General features: G+C 34.3%; 1 protein-coding gene across 5 annotated transcripts in view; it reads left to right on the top strand.

The window, feature by feature from the left end:
- The window catches only part of LOC108744688 (alpha-catulin), a 296,147-nt gene that overhangs the window by 41,543 nt on the left and 238,688 nt on the right, over positions 1-15,916 (top strand). For all 5 annotated transcript variants that reach the window (XR_003231151.1, XM_025974677.1, XM_025974676.1 and 2 more), the window contains one exon: positions 5,670-5,862. Coding sequence is in view for 4 of the 5 variants with exons in the window: in XM_025974677.1 (XP_025830462.1) it covers positions 5,670-5,862 (193 nt within the window). In the remaining variant the exon portion in view is untranslated. The remainder of the gene's footprint in view (positions 1-5,669; positions 5,863-15,916) is intronic.

Raw genomic sequence — 15,916 nt, 5'->3', positions numbered from 1 at the left:
GCGTAAAACTTTTTAATATGTTTAAATAATAATTAAAACTTTAAAATTGCATTTATTTCAGACAATTATAAATATTATCATTATATTATCAAGTAAAAACGAGATTTTCAGCTAACTTTTCATTTTTTCCTCGATAACCATTTAGTGAATGTGAATAACCTTACGCTAAAGTGATTCTCCAGAGTACAAGTTATTTATTATAAAAGATTGAAGTTTCTGGTAGCTTTTTTCCTGTTAATAAAAATAAATTTAATCTGTTCGGTCAACGAATCCCCATAAAATGTCGTGTAAAATTACAATTTTTTAAAATTTCAATAACTTTTTAACGGTTTAGTGAATCGATTTGTAATCTTTACAGGAGTTTTAGAATTGAATGAGGAACGTTCTTCCAAATTTTTATTTGTTTCGTAGCATTTTGACATACCTCCCAAACATCCTTAAGTCTTCTAATTAATGGATACCTAGAACTGTGGCTTGGGACTATTTTTGATGTAGAAGGAGGTGACCGTATAATCTAAATTTTCAATTGAAAATCACCAATCTTCTGACGTGTTGATTATGTTTTCCCTTTGACCATTAATGAATTAAAATATTGAACAGGAAAAGGTATGTTAGACTTATAATATCAAGCTGTAGATTTTTGTCTTTCATTAATATTACCTTATTTACGTTTTTTGATATTTGCTCCTTCTTGTAGTGCCTAATGAAAAATATAGCAATAGAAAAAGACTTCTTAATGGTTGTTTGCTTCCAATGAGTGAATTTATAAACATCGTGAATAATTCCTCTTACTTTGCGTGACAGAAAGCATTTTCTCATTAGGAGTAACATTTTTTTTAATGAGGTAAATTAATGGAGTTTATCTGATTAATTAAAAAAAGAAAAGTGCATTAAGAAAGTTCCGTTTGTAGAAAGATGAAAGATTTGGGCTTTTCTGAATGAATCTGCTTTAAGCTGTTACATAATTCTTTAATGAGTTTCTGATGAATAGTTAAAGATTTCGTAAATAACTTGCTAACCTGATGGTTTTTTGCTGAGAACGTGATTGCTTTTGAAACTCTAAATTACATTTTATATGCAAGGGTAAGAAAATGACGTAAAATATATAATATTTATTCTACTAAAGTCCTTTTGACATGAAAAAAACAAAGTTTGTTACCTTTTAGTCTTTACCTGTAGTAGTAATAGCATCTAGCAAGAAGGAGTTAAAGATATAGCGTTTAATAAAATGGAAACTGTATTGAAAAAATAGTACCTATGTTCTGTGTAAGTTAAAAATATAAAAGAAGTGACTGATTTTTGGTATCTAGATAACTCAAAATGTAAATAATGGGTAGAGCAGGGTGGAGTCGCCATTAACAAAAAGAAGTTACTTTTATGTTGGCGTTATGGTTAATTGAGAAATTCGAAAAATATTAATTAATTAAAGTGCCTGTCTGGAGCACGGCGTTGTACGGGTGCAAAACGTGGACTCTGGGTGCGACAAAAAGAAACGGTTAGAAGCGTTCGAAATGTGGTGTTACAGGCGAATGATGAGGATACCGTGGATAGAGAGGTTAGAAATGAGGAGGCACTAGAAACAATAGGAGAACAGAGGTCACTGTGGAAGTCAGTAAGAAATAGGCAAGATAGCACACTTTGTCAGACATGAAGGACTAGTTAGACATATTAGAAACAGGATTTAAGAGGAGTAGGGTGGATCTAGATTAGATTACTTTTCACAAACAGTTCAGGATGTGGGATGTTGTAGTGTTGAGAAAATGCGATGATTAGATTGGAATCATTGCGAGACTCTTCCGTAAAAATCGTTACTTTGACATTTTGGACAGTCGTATACCTATAGTTGAAGACGTCCGGAAGTGCTGTCTAAAACCCGTGTCCTATTACCTTTAACATTTGGTTAGTTTCAAGTATCTACTTAATAAAAAAGGAAATTAGCCCGAAAATAATCTTTAGGGAGAAATTTCAACTGCGAAATTAATTTGCCCCTGCAGTTTATCATCAACATAAGTACATCAAGTATTTTTGAGCTTTGCTCTTGATTTACCTACTAATTACAAATGGTGACACAAATCTTGACGCTAATGATACGTAAGATTAATTGATTCAGCAAAGATCAATTCATTTGGAAAACATACAATTTTAACAGCGCTGTCTGTTTTTTTTTAGTATCTGTTTTGTGAATCATATGTTAAAATGAGATTTTATAATCTGTGGGGAGGCACACAGTTAAAGAAATTTTACTTATCCATCGAAGACAGAAAGAAACTAGAAAACAGACAAGAGAATGATAGTAACATACGTACAAAGTATTCATTGTTTTTCCGTTGTCTTTTTTCAGTTGAGTTATGTAGACGTGCGGAAGGCTGAAGTCCTTTAGTAAGGACATATTTACTCTCGTCGCCTTGAACCGGTGTGTAATACGATTACAAGGAAACACTCGTTTATTGGCTATCTTGAAAGAAACGATCGAGAGCTACTTTGGAAGGATTCATTCCAGACTATATTTACTTATATTTCTTTGTTCAATATTGGACAGCTGGCTGAACCAGCTTTCCGTTGTGCTAGGTCATAAACTCGTAATATCGGTCGTATTTCTACTAGAATTATCTGAAAATCCATAAATCTTGCAGCGATGTCGGCTTTAAGATACTTTTTTTCGTTTTCTTTTCTTCTATTTCTACTTATGTCGATGTAGGGCATTTCCAAATCCTGAAATATTACTGGATCATAAACGTACAGAGAGGGTTTATGTTCTTGGTCGGTAATTTATTGGTTTTGATATATGAATGTGTTATGAAAATTAATAAAAATGAAACGAATATTTTGGTATATGAGGGATGAAAAAGTAGGGTTAGAAAAACCAGAAGATGTGGATATTTAGGGAGTTTTATATAACTCAAGATGGAAATATTATGGTAGATATAAAACAAAGAAAAGTTCTGGGTAGGGCTGCTTTCTCGATCGAACAATTTGAAAATTCGAAAAAGATTACTAAAAGTAGATGTTTGGAGCACGACTCTATATGAGGCCGAATGGTTTTAGGATGATGCTAAAAATACCATGAATAGAAAAGGTTAGAAATGAGGAGGTGTTAGAAATAGACAAGATGGCTAGATTAGTATAAACTGGAGTTACGAGGGGTAGAGATACATTTAGATTAGATTTTGGCTTTATTTGTTCTCATCAGCACACCAAAGGCAACCTCGATAAATTATCGATTAAACCGAAATTGGTAAATAAAAAGGTAGATGAAATAATACCTATCAAACTGTAGGTATAATCATTGGATTGTCGCGTTTCTAAGCGGGAGCTTCCTTGTGTATTCCAGCTGATTACGCTTTGAATGACGCATATGGACGAGAATGTGTGACCAAATTGCAGTTTTCTCTTTCTATTTAGTCTGACAATAAATATTGTAGCGAGCACGAGTGTGTTTGTGTGCGATCGGGCACAGGTGTGCGTGAACGGCTTATCAATTCGCCAACTAGCCGCGGGCGCCTTTCTTCATGTGTTCTGGGAAAGCAGTTAAACAGTCCAAAGAAAAAATAAACTATCCGGATGTTTCCAGAAGGCTCCAGAAAGTAAACAGAAGAGTATTTAAAGGACGAGACGATCGCCAAGAGGAGAAATAAATTGACCGTTGTAGATGTGAATCCAGAAATAAATTGACAGTGATAGCAGTGAAACAAATAGCACAGTGAATAATCATATATATCAACAGTAGTGTAAATAAATAGAATAATTCATAACCTAAGTTTAGTAATAATTTAATAGTGTTCTTTAATAATTAGTGTAAATAAATAGTTTTTGTCGTTGTCAGTTTTAGAAGTTAATTTTGTTAAACCCACGAACATTACAATATGCAAGAAACGGAAAAGTATTTTTACGTTTTGTTTTCGTTGTATATATTATTATTGAAGTAAGTTCTAGTAAAATTAGTGGTTGATGCTGACCCAGTTTTTGGGGGATGATTTTCCGTCCCTAGATCCTCGTTATGCAGTTTCAGCAGTGGGGTGGCTTCGACCGAAGAATTATGAATGGAAACCAGAACAACAAGCCGCATTTTTCTCAATGGTTGCCTTTCAATATACTCGTGTAGAGCGTACATGTGTGGGTGTATGAATGCTTGCGTGTATGCCGTGCAACTGTAACTTCAACTGCAACTGGATGGATGCAAAGACATAATAGAAATGACGGTTTTTGTGTTTTGTTTCGTTCGAGAGCAGTGCATAATGAATTATTATGTGCGAGTTCAAAGTGAACGCGCATATAAAAAAAAATGTCCCCGCGTTAATGACGAATACGTAAAAAAAAGTTCGTCACATTCCGCCTGGCTTCCTGCTAACACCAAACTAGTATTTTTGCTGTCAATTTCCCCTCATGTGTTTTCTGATTGTTAAGGTGAAACATTAAAACAAAATGGAAATGGAAAATAAGGCAAAAAATGGAACTACTTCCGGTTGGCGCTAATGAATAATGACTCGTAATCAACTGCACATTTTGAAATATTCAACGTGCTAATTCATAAAAGCTGTACAACTTGACAAGAATAGGAAGAAGTTTCATTTAGCAGCTTTTCTGCGCTGAAGGAAAATAAAGAAAGTATTCGGAGGAAGAAGGACGACAGAATAAGAAAGATTTCTCGTACGTCTCTTCTAAACGCGGAGAAGGGTCCATGAATGGCTAACCAATTTATCGACTGCTTTTCAATAATTGAATAAAAATGAGAAAAAATACAGTAGAAATGGCAGGGGGCTATCACAGGGTGAAGACGGTAGGCCGCCTCACCACCCTGCATCTTCGTGATGTTGAATTCAACTTCAGACTCTCGATTTTTCGATTATAATGATTGATTCCGTTATTTATTGTTGCTAATTGACCTACTAACACAGTAGATAAGTAGGTGTTGGCTTGCAGTTTTAAATAAATAGTTTAGATGTAGCAACTTTGTCGCCGAATGATGAGGATAGCGTGGATAGAGAAGGTTAGAAATGAAGAGATCAAGAAATGAAGGTCCAGTCAGAAACATATAAACCTAGATTAGTTCGCAAATAGTTAAGAATGTAGATTAGTGTAGTTTTAGGGAAATGCGAAGATTAGTTCAGAATAGGAAAGATTGGAGTTGCGTGTCTAACCAGTCTTAAGACTGACGACCTTAATGATGATGACAGACATATAGCTTTATTAAAACCTTATGTTTTATGATGATAAGGCGCATTTACGTCTACTCTACAAACATGAATTTTACAATCTTTAAATATTTTTATACTTCTCGTCTTCCGACATTTTCCTCCTCTTCAACATTACCTATCTTCTTTCCATTAAAAAGCCTTTTCTTTTCCTTTCCCGCCTATTTCTTGTGTTTTTCTTTTCTATGGTTTTATTATTCTACATTTTAAACTGTTATACTCGTATAAAGCGAAAAAAAGTTGAAGCTCAATTGTGAACAAGTTTGTAGTTGCTATTGTGTTAATTTAATAATATTTAGACTAGCGAAATGTAGAAGTTCAAGAGTTCAAGTGTTTTATTAATAACGTGTTAGTAGAACTAAATCCTTCCAGGTACCCACTGATTAAAATTTTGTTTACATGCTTACTATTTGTTTCAAAATTAATATTAGATATATTTTCAGTAACGTGGAAAATTGTATTGACGTTTTGTTTCAGATTTCCTCGCTTGTAGAACACAATGAAAGTAGTAATGTAGGAGGCATTTTACGACCGATGGCGATTGCCAGGGTTGGCCAGGCTGTGAATGTTGCTGTTGAACGTTTCGTCACTGTTGGGGAAACCATCGCGGACGATTATGCGGAAGTGCGACAGGGAATGTTTGAAGCTTGTAAGGAGGCCCGACAAGCCGGTGAGTTACTATTAAAAAAATTCTATTCCTTTTGCGATAAGTAAATTTAGTAAATGCTTCTAATTCGGTACAAAACCTCTGAAAGAGTAGTATTCTTGATTGCAAATTGTTAATGATTTACGAAAATTTATTATATCAATCCATTCTCCTATAATGAGTCGCTGGAAACGTGTAGCAAAAGTAAAACTTCTTAAGAATAAATAGTAAATGTTTCTGAGTGGTCCTCCTTCAATTCAAAGAATAGTTTGATATAATTGTCATCTATCCAATTTTACTATTTAAAAATGGTCAAGATGTATTACGTTAAAGTAACATACATTAACACGAGTTATTGTGAATAGTCCTACATATAGAAAAAAATAAACTTGACAATAGAGAGATCCTGTTAGGTGCAAGTATGTCAAACGTAAGAGAGACGCGGCTTTTACTCCCCTACAGCAATAGAACGAATACTAGGTACCTGTATCTCCGCTTTGCTCGTTGGATGTGCTATTAGAGGTAATTTAGAATGACATGACCCTTTATCTGCAGTTGTGCAGTGATAAAACTTTGCCTGATCATAGATTTCCACATTTCCACCTATTTTGTCTGAATCTATATTTCTAGTTGTATAACGTGACCCATAGTCACAATCACTAGAGTAACTGTTTTCCAAATGTACAATATGGATGCAATACGGATCACCCTTCCAGCATCAGAAGGTCCATATTTTTTTAATCTATACTTCATTTACTTTCTGTAGCGACGTGCCCCTTCCAATGTCTTGGATGAGCGCTGGAAAAATCGTAGGTAGGGAGAAAAGAACTTATTATACTCTCGACTCTTGTTCATTAAACATACTTTTTCATACAGTACCTGCCAAAGTTTTGTTCAATCATGAATAGTAGTGCGAGTCGAAAACAAGCGTTAAAGCCTTTAATATGTCTTCAAATATAAATAAACATCTCTTTGGTATTTTCAGTAGTAAATGGTACCAATAACAGCACATTTGAGCAATGCAATTGTAGCGGATAAAATGGTCAACTGTACGGATTATACGCTCCTCACTGGTTATGAGTTGGCCGTTCTTTTCTGTCCTAGTGCTATTCTTTTCTATTTTGCGCCGGTTAAACTGAAGGTCACATCGCTACAGAAAGTAAACGAAGTATACCACTGCGTGGTCTGGCATACAATTACGATGTGCATATGATGTATTGTTCCTTTTTAGACTATAGGTAAACAAAACAAATAATAACTTTAATAAAAATTGTAGTTAGTAGGCAACACTAATTCAAGAATTTTGTGAGAAGTTCATATTATGTAGACTACCATCACACTGTGTCAAATAATATCCCAGTCCTTTGTAAAAGGATTTTCAAACAGTTCAACTGAAATATGTTAGGCATTTGAAGCTAAATGAGAAATCGGGGTCGTACTCTATTAACTTACCCCAGCAATTCTTTAGCTGTACCTTTATTACTTTGCGGAAGGGATGAGTCTTAATATTTTACATGGTCGGTTAAATATATTCCTCACTGGTATAAAAGTGATGTCATAAGTTTAGTACTTATGCCAGTAACAAATGATGGAATACATGTTAATACGTAAATCTCATTCGTAAAATCATATTTTATTTATGTTGCTTCTAAGGCTTTCGCTACTATGTCTGGTTCATTGAAAAGTTCCCTAATTTTCCTAATTTATATTTCCACAGGCTTTAAATTTGAGTTTCTTTCGTTTTCTTTCCTTCGACTTCGTTATTTTATTTGGAATATTCATTTCTTTTATGAGATGATAAGTAGTTGTATAGGTATAATAACGTCTTCGAAAAGCATTATTTTTTTTGTAGTATGCAGGATAGATAGTTTGAAAAATTGATAGAAATGTGAGAATGTCATCAAAAACACATTACATTAGAAAAAAGTACACCGTCTACGTGAAAGTTTGGATTTATGCCAAATTGCTAGTCCTTGCTCTTGCTATGACCCAAGACGCTCTCGAGGTGCCTTCAAAGATGTAACAGATGTCTTTAGAAAAGGACCCTTAAGTAAAAGTTAAAGCTAGGGCAGTTTATTTTAATTTCCATCTATGTATATTCGTGAAATTTTATTTCTATAAACAATTTGATTCATAAGTTGTTGAAAAACTGTTGAAGCATCCAAAGTCAAAAATTTACATTTTTTTAGCTGTTAACATCAAAATATCATCATCATCATCATAAGGTCATCAGTCTTAAGACTGGTTGGACACGTACCTCCACTCTTTCCTATCCTGAGCTAAACTTGGCATTTCCCTAAAACTAGAACAGCCCACATCCTTAACTATTTGCGAACAGTAATCTAATCTAGGTCTACCTCTACCCCTCCTAACTCCTGTTTCTGCCTCTAATATGTCTCTGACTAGACCTTCATGCCTGAGAAGGTGTCCTACCAACCTATCTCGCCTATTTTTTATTGACTTCCATAGAGTCCTCTGTTCTCCTATTCTTTCCAATACCTCTTCATTTCTAACCTTTTCTACCCACGATATCCTCATCATCCGCCTATAACACCACATTTCGAACGCTTCTAACCTTTTCTTTTCCGCCGCTCCCACTGTCCATGTTTCGCACCCGTACAACGCCGTGCTCCAAACATACACCTTTAACAACCTTTTTCGAATTTCTAAATTAACCGTTCGCGAGCATAGAAGTGACTTCTTTTTATTAAAGGCGACACGACCCTGCGCTATCCTCTGCTTTATATCCCTACTACTCCTTCCATCCTCACTTATCTGACTTCCTAGGTATCTAAAATCAGCCACTTCTTCTAATTTTTCGTCTCCTATCTTTATATTCGCTCTTTCCCTACTTTTTCTTCCCTTGCATATCAGTATTTTAGTTTTACTTTTATTTATTTTCATACAGTACTGATCTGTCAGTACCGCTTCCATTTTATTTAAAGCTATCTCTAGGTATACAAAATATACAAAATTGAAAATAGAATAGCTGTTTTACCCCCGGGGGGAGGTTAATTAACCCTTTTGGCTCGGAATCTAGGCTTTATGCCTTATGTATAAGTGTGGCTATTCCGTTGAGAACTCCGAAATAATTGTTGTTTTCTGAAAGTGGATATCTGCCACTTTGAATGAAGAAGAAAATTTATAATAAAATTTCTGACAAAAGTCCTTCCTTCTTCATTTACGGGTTTCTTTAAAACGTTTTTCTCGTACAAAAGTTTTCAGCCACCTTCTACCGTATTGACTGACGAAACTGACATCAAAAGTTACTTGAATGAACAGTTTTATCTTAGATTTTTGTCATGCTTTTCTCTTTATAAGTAATCGTTTGTGTCGTAAAAGTAAGGCGAAGATATTTATTTTAATTTCAGAGCTTTCTGGTTTCAAAATAAAGGTATTTATTTTGTTATTGTTAACTTCTATTATTATATTATCTTTCACCTTCATCTCCAGCACTTTCATTGTTTCGTTTCCCCATTATAAACACTGTATATTTTACAAGGTCATTCCCATACCTCAACCCTTTACGTTCCCTCTTAGAGGGGGTTACATCGTGTATTAGAGTAGGTAACAACCAGACCTTTACAACCTGAAAAATCTTTAAAATTGTGTTAGTTATATCGATTTAAAGGCGTGAATTTTTAATAATAATGCTGCTATCTCAATCTTCTCTTTGGATTTTTTCATTAAAATGAAATAATAATTTTAAGCCTTTTTATGTTTGAGTTTCTTTGTTGTCCTGTTTTAATAACAATTGATGGATTGCTTAATGATGGTATAAAAATTGTTGTGAGGTAAGAAAGTTTCGACATTTTCTAGGTCAACGTTATATTAAATGAAGTTAAAATCGGGTTCAGGTGATCCTATGATACAAGGATGTCCCAAGTAACACCTCTAAAAGCTTTTTAAATCCCGTTGTAATAATAATATTGGCGTTTCGAAAGGAAGTTTAAGTACATCTAGACTTGCTGCGCGTTTATCTTCCTATTCACGAGAAAATTTATTCCCGGCGATTAGTCAGCCAATAAGAAATATTGCGATTCCCTGTTTCAAATAATGGATGCCAAAGGAAGTATGAGACGGACAAAGTAGATGTTTAAAATTTCAAATTACTTTCATAAATAGTAATTCGTATACTGACGTAAAGAATGATTAAGTGAGGCTAAATGAAAATAAGATTTGGTAATTAATACTTTATTAATACCATTGTTATTTAAAGAATTATTTAAAATTGGCAGTTTAAATTCTTTTTAACAAGGAATTACAATTCATCCCCAAGTAAAAATAAAAGGAATTATAACCAAATCGCTTCCAAATATCCGAAATGACCTTAATCGTCCCTAAAAATTAGACGAAAATTTAAATTCTAAAATTATAGCCAAAATACGGCCCTTTGAAACTTCAAACTAGCACCACATTAAAAAAGATCCGAAAGAGCCCTCAAATAGCGTCTCGCCTAAAAATTGACTAATTAATACCAATTTATCCATCAGATATTTAAATTTTTATTAATTAATATTAACACATGTATATAGTTACAGATTATTATTTGTTTTGAAAAAAAAATTCTATGTGCATCTATGATTACATACGTTCATTTTTACTAGCTCTAAGAGATATACTTTACAGAAATTTTTGAAAAACTAATAATATTAGCTTCGGAAACTGCTGGCTTATTTTCCGTTCTTCGAAAGATAGTTATAATTTACATTGTATTAATAAAATAACACTAGCTTAATATTTTAGTATCTCTTTAGTGCTGTTTCGACGCTTTTTTAGTATAAATGCGTCGCCCTTTCGGTGGTATTTCAGTAGCTTTCTGTAAAGCAATCGCGTCTGTATCCGTGTTCTTTAAGTAGCTACTAAATGCGGTACTGTTTCAGTACTGAATTCGTACATAAAAAAAATTATGGAGCTAGTTTGGTCCTAATTCAGTAGAGTGAAACTGAAAAGAATAATTTTTACTCGGGTCATCATTAAAAGGTCGTCAGTTCTAACTTGAGCTAATCTTCGCATTTCCCTAAAACTAGAACAACCCACATCCTTAACTAATTGCGAACAATAATCTAATCTGGGTGTCCCTCTATTCTTCTTAACTCCTGTTTCTACCTCTAATATGTCTCTGACCGTGCCTGAGAAGGTGACCTACCAACCTATGTCGCCTATTTTTTATTGATTTCCATAGAGTCCTCTTTTCTCCTATTTTTCTAATACCTCTTCATTTCTAATCTTCTCTATCCACGGTATCCTCGACATTCGCTGGTAACACCACATTTCGAACGCTTCTAACCATTTCTTTTCCGCAGCGCTCACTGTCCATGTTTCGCACCCGTACAGCTCCGCGCTCCAAACATACATCTTTAACAATCTTTTTCGAATTTCTAAATTAACTGTTCGCGAGCATAGAAGTGACTTCTTTTAATTGAAGGCGACTTGACCCTGCGCTATCCTCTGCTTTATATCCCTACTACTTCCTTCGTCCTGATTTATCTGACTTCCTAGATACCTAAAATCAGTCACTTCTTCTAATCTTTCGTCTCTTATCTTTATGTTCGCTCTTTCCCTACTTTTTCTGCCCTTGCATAACAGTATTTTTGTTTTACTTTTATTTATTTTCATAGGAATTGTAATTAAGTTGTAGTTTTTGTCTGTAAGCTTGGCAGTCAGGGTTGCAAAAGAAAAACAACTACGTGAGTATAACGCTGACTATTATCCCTTTGGCGTATGGAAAATTGGTGGTGTTGAAAGGAATGCTATTTACATTACACGTATATGTATAGCCTTAAGCTTGGCTTCTATAATGTAAAAAGATCGTTCAAAATGCAAAATATGTAAAGCAGGTATTCGAAAAAAAAAAAAAAAATTCACAGGACAGAATACAAGAAAAAGCGATCGTGCCTCAGGAAAAGAATGTGAAAGCACTAGAAGTATAAAGCTGATGCGTTTTAACTATTTTTAGCTTCGTGGGATTTGATTTTTTGTCAGCGTTATATTTAAAGGTCGCTTACGAACTAGAAGAAAGAGAAAATACGTAGTTACATACAATGGAGTAATTTGTTAGTTAGTTTGATGAATGGCTGGTGGTCCACTACAGCAAATTGTAAACATTTTTTAGCTAGAGAATTGATCAAAATCTTTGAAAATACCTTGATATAGTGTTAGGCGCCATCATTATTTCGCTTTGATCATTTCAGAATGTTCTCGATTTATCCGGTCCAGTCCATTCGAGAACATTCTATTCGGAGACAATCTTAATAGACATTTGCGGACATTTTAACTGAGGACAACGCCAGAAACATTCTAGTACATTCGCACTTAGTCTAAATTGACGTTTGGTGCTGGTCAGTAAAGAATCTTCGAACATTATGGAAGATTCTCTAAACAAAAATTTTCAGTCTCTCTCCAGTCTCTCAGAGCCTTTCAGCGTCTCTCACAGTCTTTCATAGTTTCTCAGTTATTGCCTAGGTGTTTTTATGGATCTTTCTAGTGTCCGACCGAAAGTTCAGTTTCAGTTTCGGTTTCGGTCGAGTTTCTGCAAAAAAACGAGTTTCGGTTTCGGCGGCAAACCTGCCGAAACTACGACCGAAACCGAAACTGCGTTCGGGAGTTCTCGCGCTCTGCTCGATCATGTTCGGCGCGTTAAATTCCATCCAAGCGAAGTATACTGTACTTACTCAAATAAATATCTCACCTACTTTAAGTATTTTTAAGGCGCAATTAAAGTATTTCCTTAAATGAGGGGTTGTTATCTTGATTTTGATTAGATTATCAATAAGTGAAAATGTCAAAGACTGCAGAGCTATGTGATTTAAAGATAAAAAAATAAAACTGACTGATTATAATAACGTTTTCTTTATTTTTCTCTCAAAACATGATCCTTATATGGAAGTTTCGGTTTCGGCCGAAACTGAGACCGTTGCCGAAATTCGGTTTCGGTTTCGGTCGTAAAAACCTGTTTCGGTCGGACACTAGATCTTTCACAGTCTCTGTATGAGAGACTCGAACGATAAAATTGTTAATTCAGAGATTCGAGTCTCTCACAGAGAGACTGAATGAATAAAACTGAAAAATTGAACTTAGAAAATTTTAACCATATCTATCGAGACACCACTTTGAGAGATTCGAGTCTCTCGTTCAGAGATTCGAGTCTGTCGTTCAGAAACTGGATACGAAATTAGGATCTCTCTAAGAGCGACTCGGGTCTCTCGTTCAGAGACGCTAAACAGTTTTTTTGACAGTCTCTCGACAGTCTCTCTCAGAGGCACCAGAGAGACTCGATGAGAGACGGAGACTAGAGTCTCGCTTTCAGAGACTCTGAGAGACTGAACATTTTTATCTCGGGTTCCAGACATTTCTTTTGATGAATTTGTCCTAGGTCGACTACTTTTAACCACCATATCTCCCATACCACCGTCATAGCAACCTGCAATTATGACTGGCTTATTTAGAAGTATCAGGGAAACTGGCATAAATACGTTGCTGTTTGCTTTATAAACTGATCGTAAATAGAACACAAAATAACAAATTAAAAATTTGAATGTTTATTCTGAATTTTCTAAATTAAGGAGCTTTTTTAATAGTTTCTTCATTCACAATACTTCTAGTCGAATAGAACTTAAAACTGCCAGTGCAATTTCTTGATGTTCTTATCGTATTAAAATTTCATTTCCCATGTGACACATCTCTTTTGAGAATGGAGGATTCTACGCGAATCTTGTTATGTACTCCAATTGCTCGAAAGAGTATGGATTTCGGATAAGAAGACGCTGATTCTTTTTTACTGGAGAGTTTCCAGTAAACTTATTTCCCGTAATAGACGATTTCCGTCGTATCTGGTGCAACTGTGCAACGAAAGCGGCGGAGGAGACGGAACAACGAAGGAACGGGAGTCGAGGGTACACAAAATAGGATGTTTGAAATCGGCACTAACTGAATCTATGCCAAATGTTTTCCGAGAGTCGCTTGTTTATCGTTCGGTTGACCTAGAACTTGCTTTGTTATTAGGCGAAGAAAGACGACATGAACGACTCGTTTATTTTTCGTACGAAAATTTGTTACATACAATGCCAGCTACAGTACCGTAAACAACCCCGTGGCAAGACAAAATTCTGAAACGTTGACAAAAATTGTTTTTCTTCTTTTTGTCAGCAATTTATCGTTGTATTAAATTTTTGGGGTATTTTACATTTTCACGGCATTAGAATGAATTGTATCTTATGCGAATACGGAAAACGGAAAATATAAAACAGTGTGACAGGAAAATAACTTTTCTTAAAACTTTTAACCAGTTTCGTATATTTGCTCTTATAATTAACTAGCTTTTCCCCGCGGCTTCGCTCGCAGAAATTAGTATTGTTTCTCCATAAAACCTTTTAACTTCCAATTCACCCTTACAACGTTTTAATTTTATGTAATGTCGCCATCTTGGATTTCAAATACAAACGTAGCAACAACATTTCATCCTTAAGAGTTGATTTTTAAAAATTATCAAAACACGTGTTTGCTTAATTTCAACAATGAGCAACCTTCGAGTAAATGCGTGTACAAATAAAATATACCCCGTGGAAACGTTGCAACCTCTTTTCATTTGATTAGTAATATCAAACAGAATATATACCAAGTTTCAAGTAAATTCAACCACAAATAAAGNGAGGTTGAATGTCTTAAAATGTCCAGATAGGTCTTTCAGAAAATAAATTAGAAACCATTAAGACCCAGTTTCAAGTAAATCTGACCACAAATAATACATGTTCCATTTAAACATTGAAATTCCTCTTCACCACTTAACCCCCCCAACAGAGATTGAATTTTTTTAATTTTTTTAAGCAGTTTCAAGTAAATCGGACCAAAAACAAACATGCAATCTTTGCAAACCCCATTCAACTTCCTAAAGAGGTAGAATTTTGTAAAATGTTGAAATAGGTATGTATGTAATTAATTTTATATAAAAAGGCATTAAAGCCAAGTTTCAGGTAAATCTGACTATAAATAAAACACCACACTTAACCTAGACAACATTACGTTTAGCTGTCAGTTACGTTTTGTCATTCCATGTCAGTTGCGTTTACATATACCACTTTTTCTCGAACGGAACGTCATAAAAGGTAGCCTATGTCCTCCCGGTTGTAAGCTACCTCCTCACCAATTTTCAGCCAAATCGGTTCAGCCGTTCTTGAGTTATAAATAGTGTAACTAAGACGACTTTCTTTTATATATGTAGATTAAACAGGTTTAATTTAATTTGGGAAGTGAAAGATTAAAATGATCGAGTTTTTGGATTTTGTTATTGTAATCTTTGCATTATCTTAAATGATTGGAAAAGTTTAACTTCTGATACATTTTTTAATTTCTAATTTCGTGTATATTTAATATTTTACTTTTCGGTATGTTACTAAATACACTTCGGCTAAAAATTAACGTATCACTAGAAATGTGACACAAATCTATTGTGTAAGTCTAACATTAACGAATCTTCTTGATTGGCCTACGTATAATGCATCACATTCATTAGCCATATTATAAGCTTCACATTCTTTTAAAGGTTGAATTTATTACAATTAATTAAATACTTCGACACCATTTTTTCACATAGCTTTTCCAGCTTCGATAAAAAAATAAAAAAGGATACTAGGGAATCCTAAAGAAAAGGAAGGGCATGACTATAACACTCATTTCGTTCGTGTTGCCTTTTTCTACCATAAGCATACGGTCTTAACCTAAGAAAAAAATGTTTTAATTTCATTGCTTATAAGGGTACGGCAGAAAAAGACAAAACAAACGCAGTTTTGTTTACCAAATTAGGATGTGTTCAACGAAATAGAAGTTATACAAATTGAGACTTTTACCCTTATACTATACCCTTATAATAAAGAGAATTTATATGTTTAATTTGAGATATACATCACCATCTTAGACAGCAACTAATTTTATACATAAAGAAATAGGATAGGATATAGTATTGATTATATAATTTAGAAAGACTAGTCAACAATTTAACTGTAGTTAATAACCCAATAGTACAATAATAAACTTAGCCTACCTTTTTGGATAACTGGGTAACGTAGAAATGGCAGAGAAC

Source organism: Agrilus planipennis, unplaced genomic scaffold (assembly GCF_000699045.2).
Source record: "Agrilus planipennis isolate EAB-ADULT unplaced genomic scaffold, Apla_2.0 scaffold16, whole genome shotgun sequence".
NCBI classification, from domain to species: domain Eukaryota; kingdom Metazoa; phylum Arthropoda; class Insecta; order Coleoptera; family Buprestidae; genus Agrilus; species Agrilus planipennis.
Note: the sequence above shows the minus strand (reverse complement) of the source record. Positions and strands in the feature narration are given on the sequence as shown.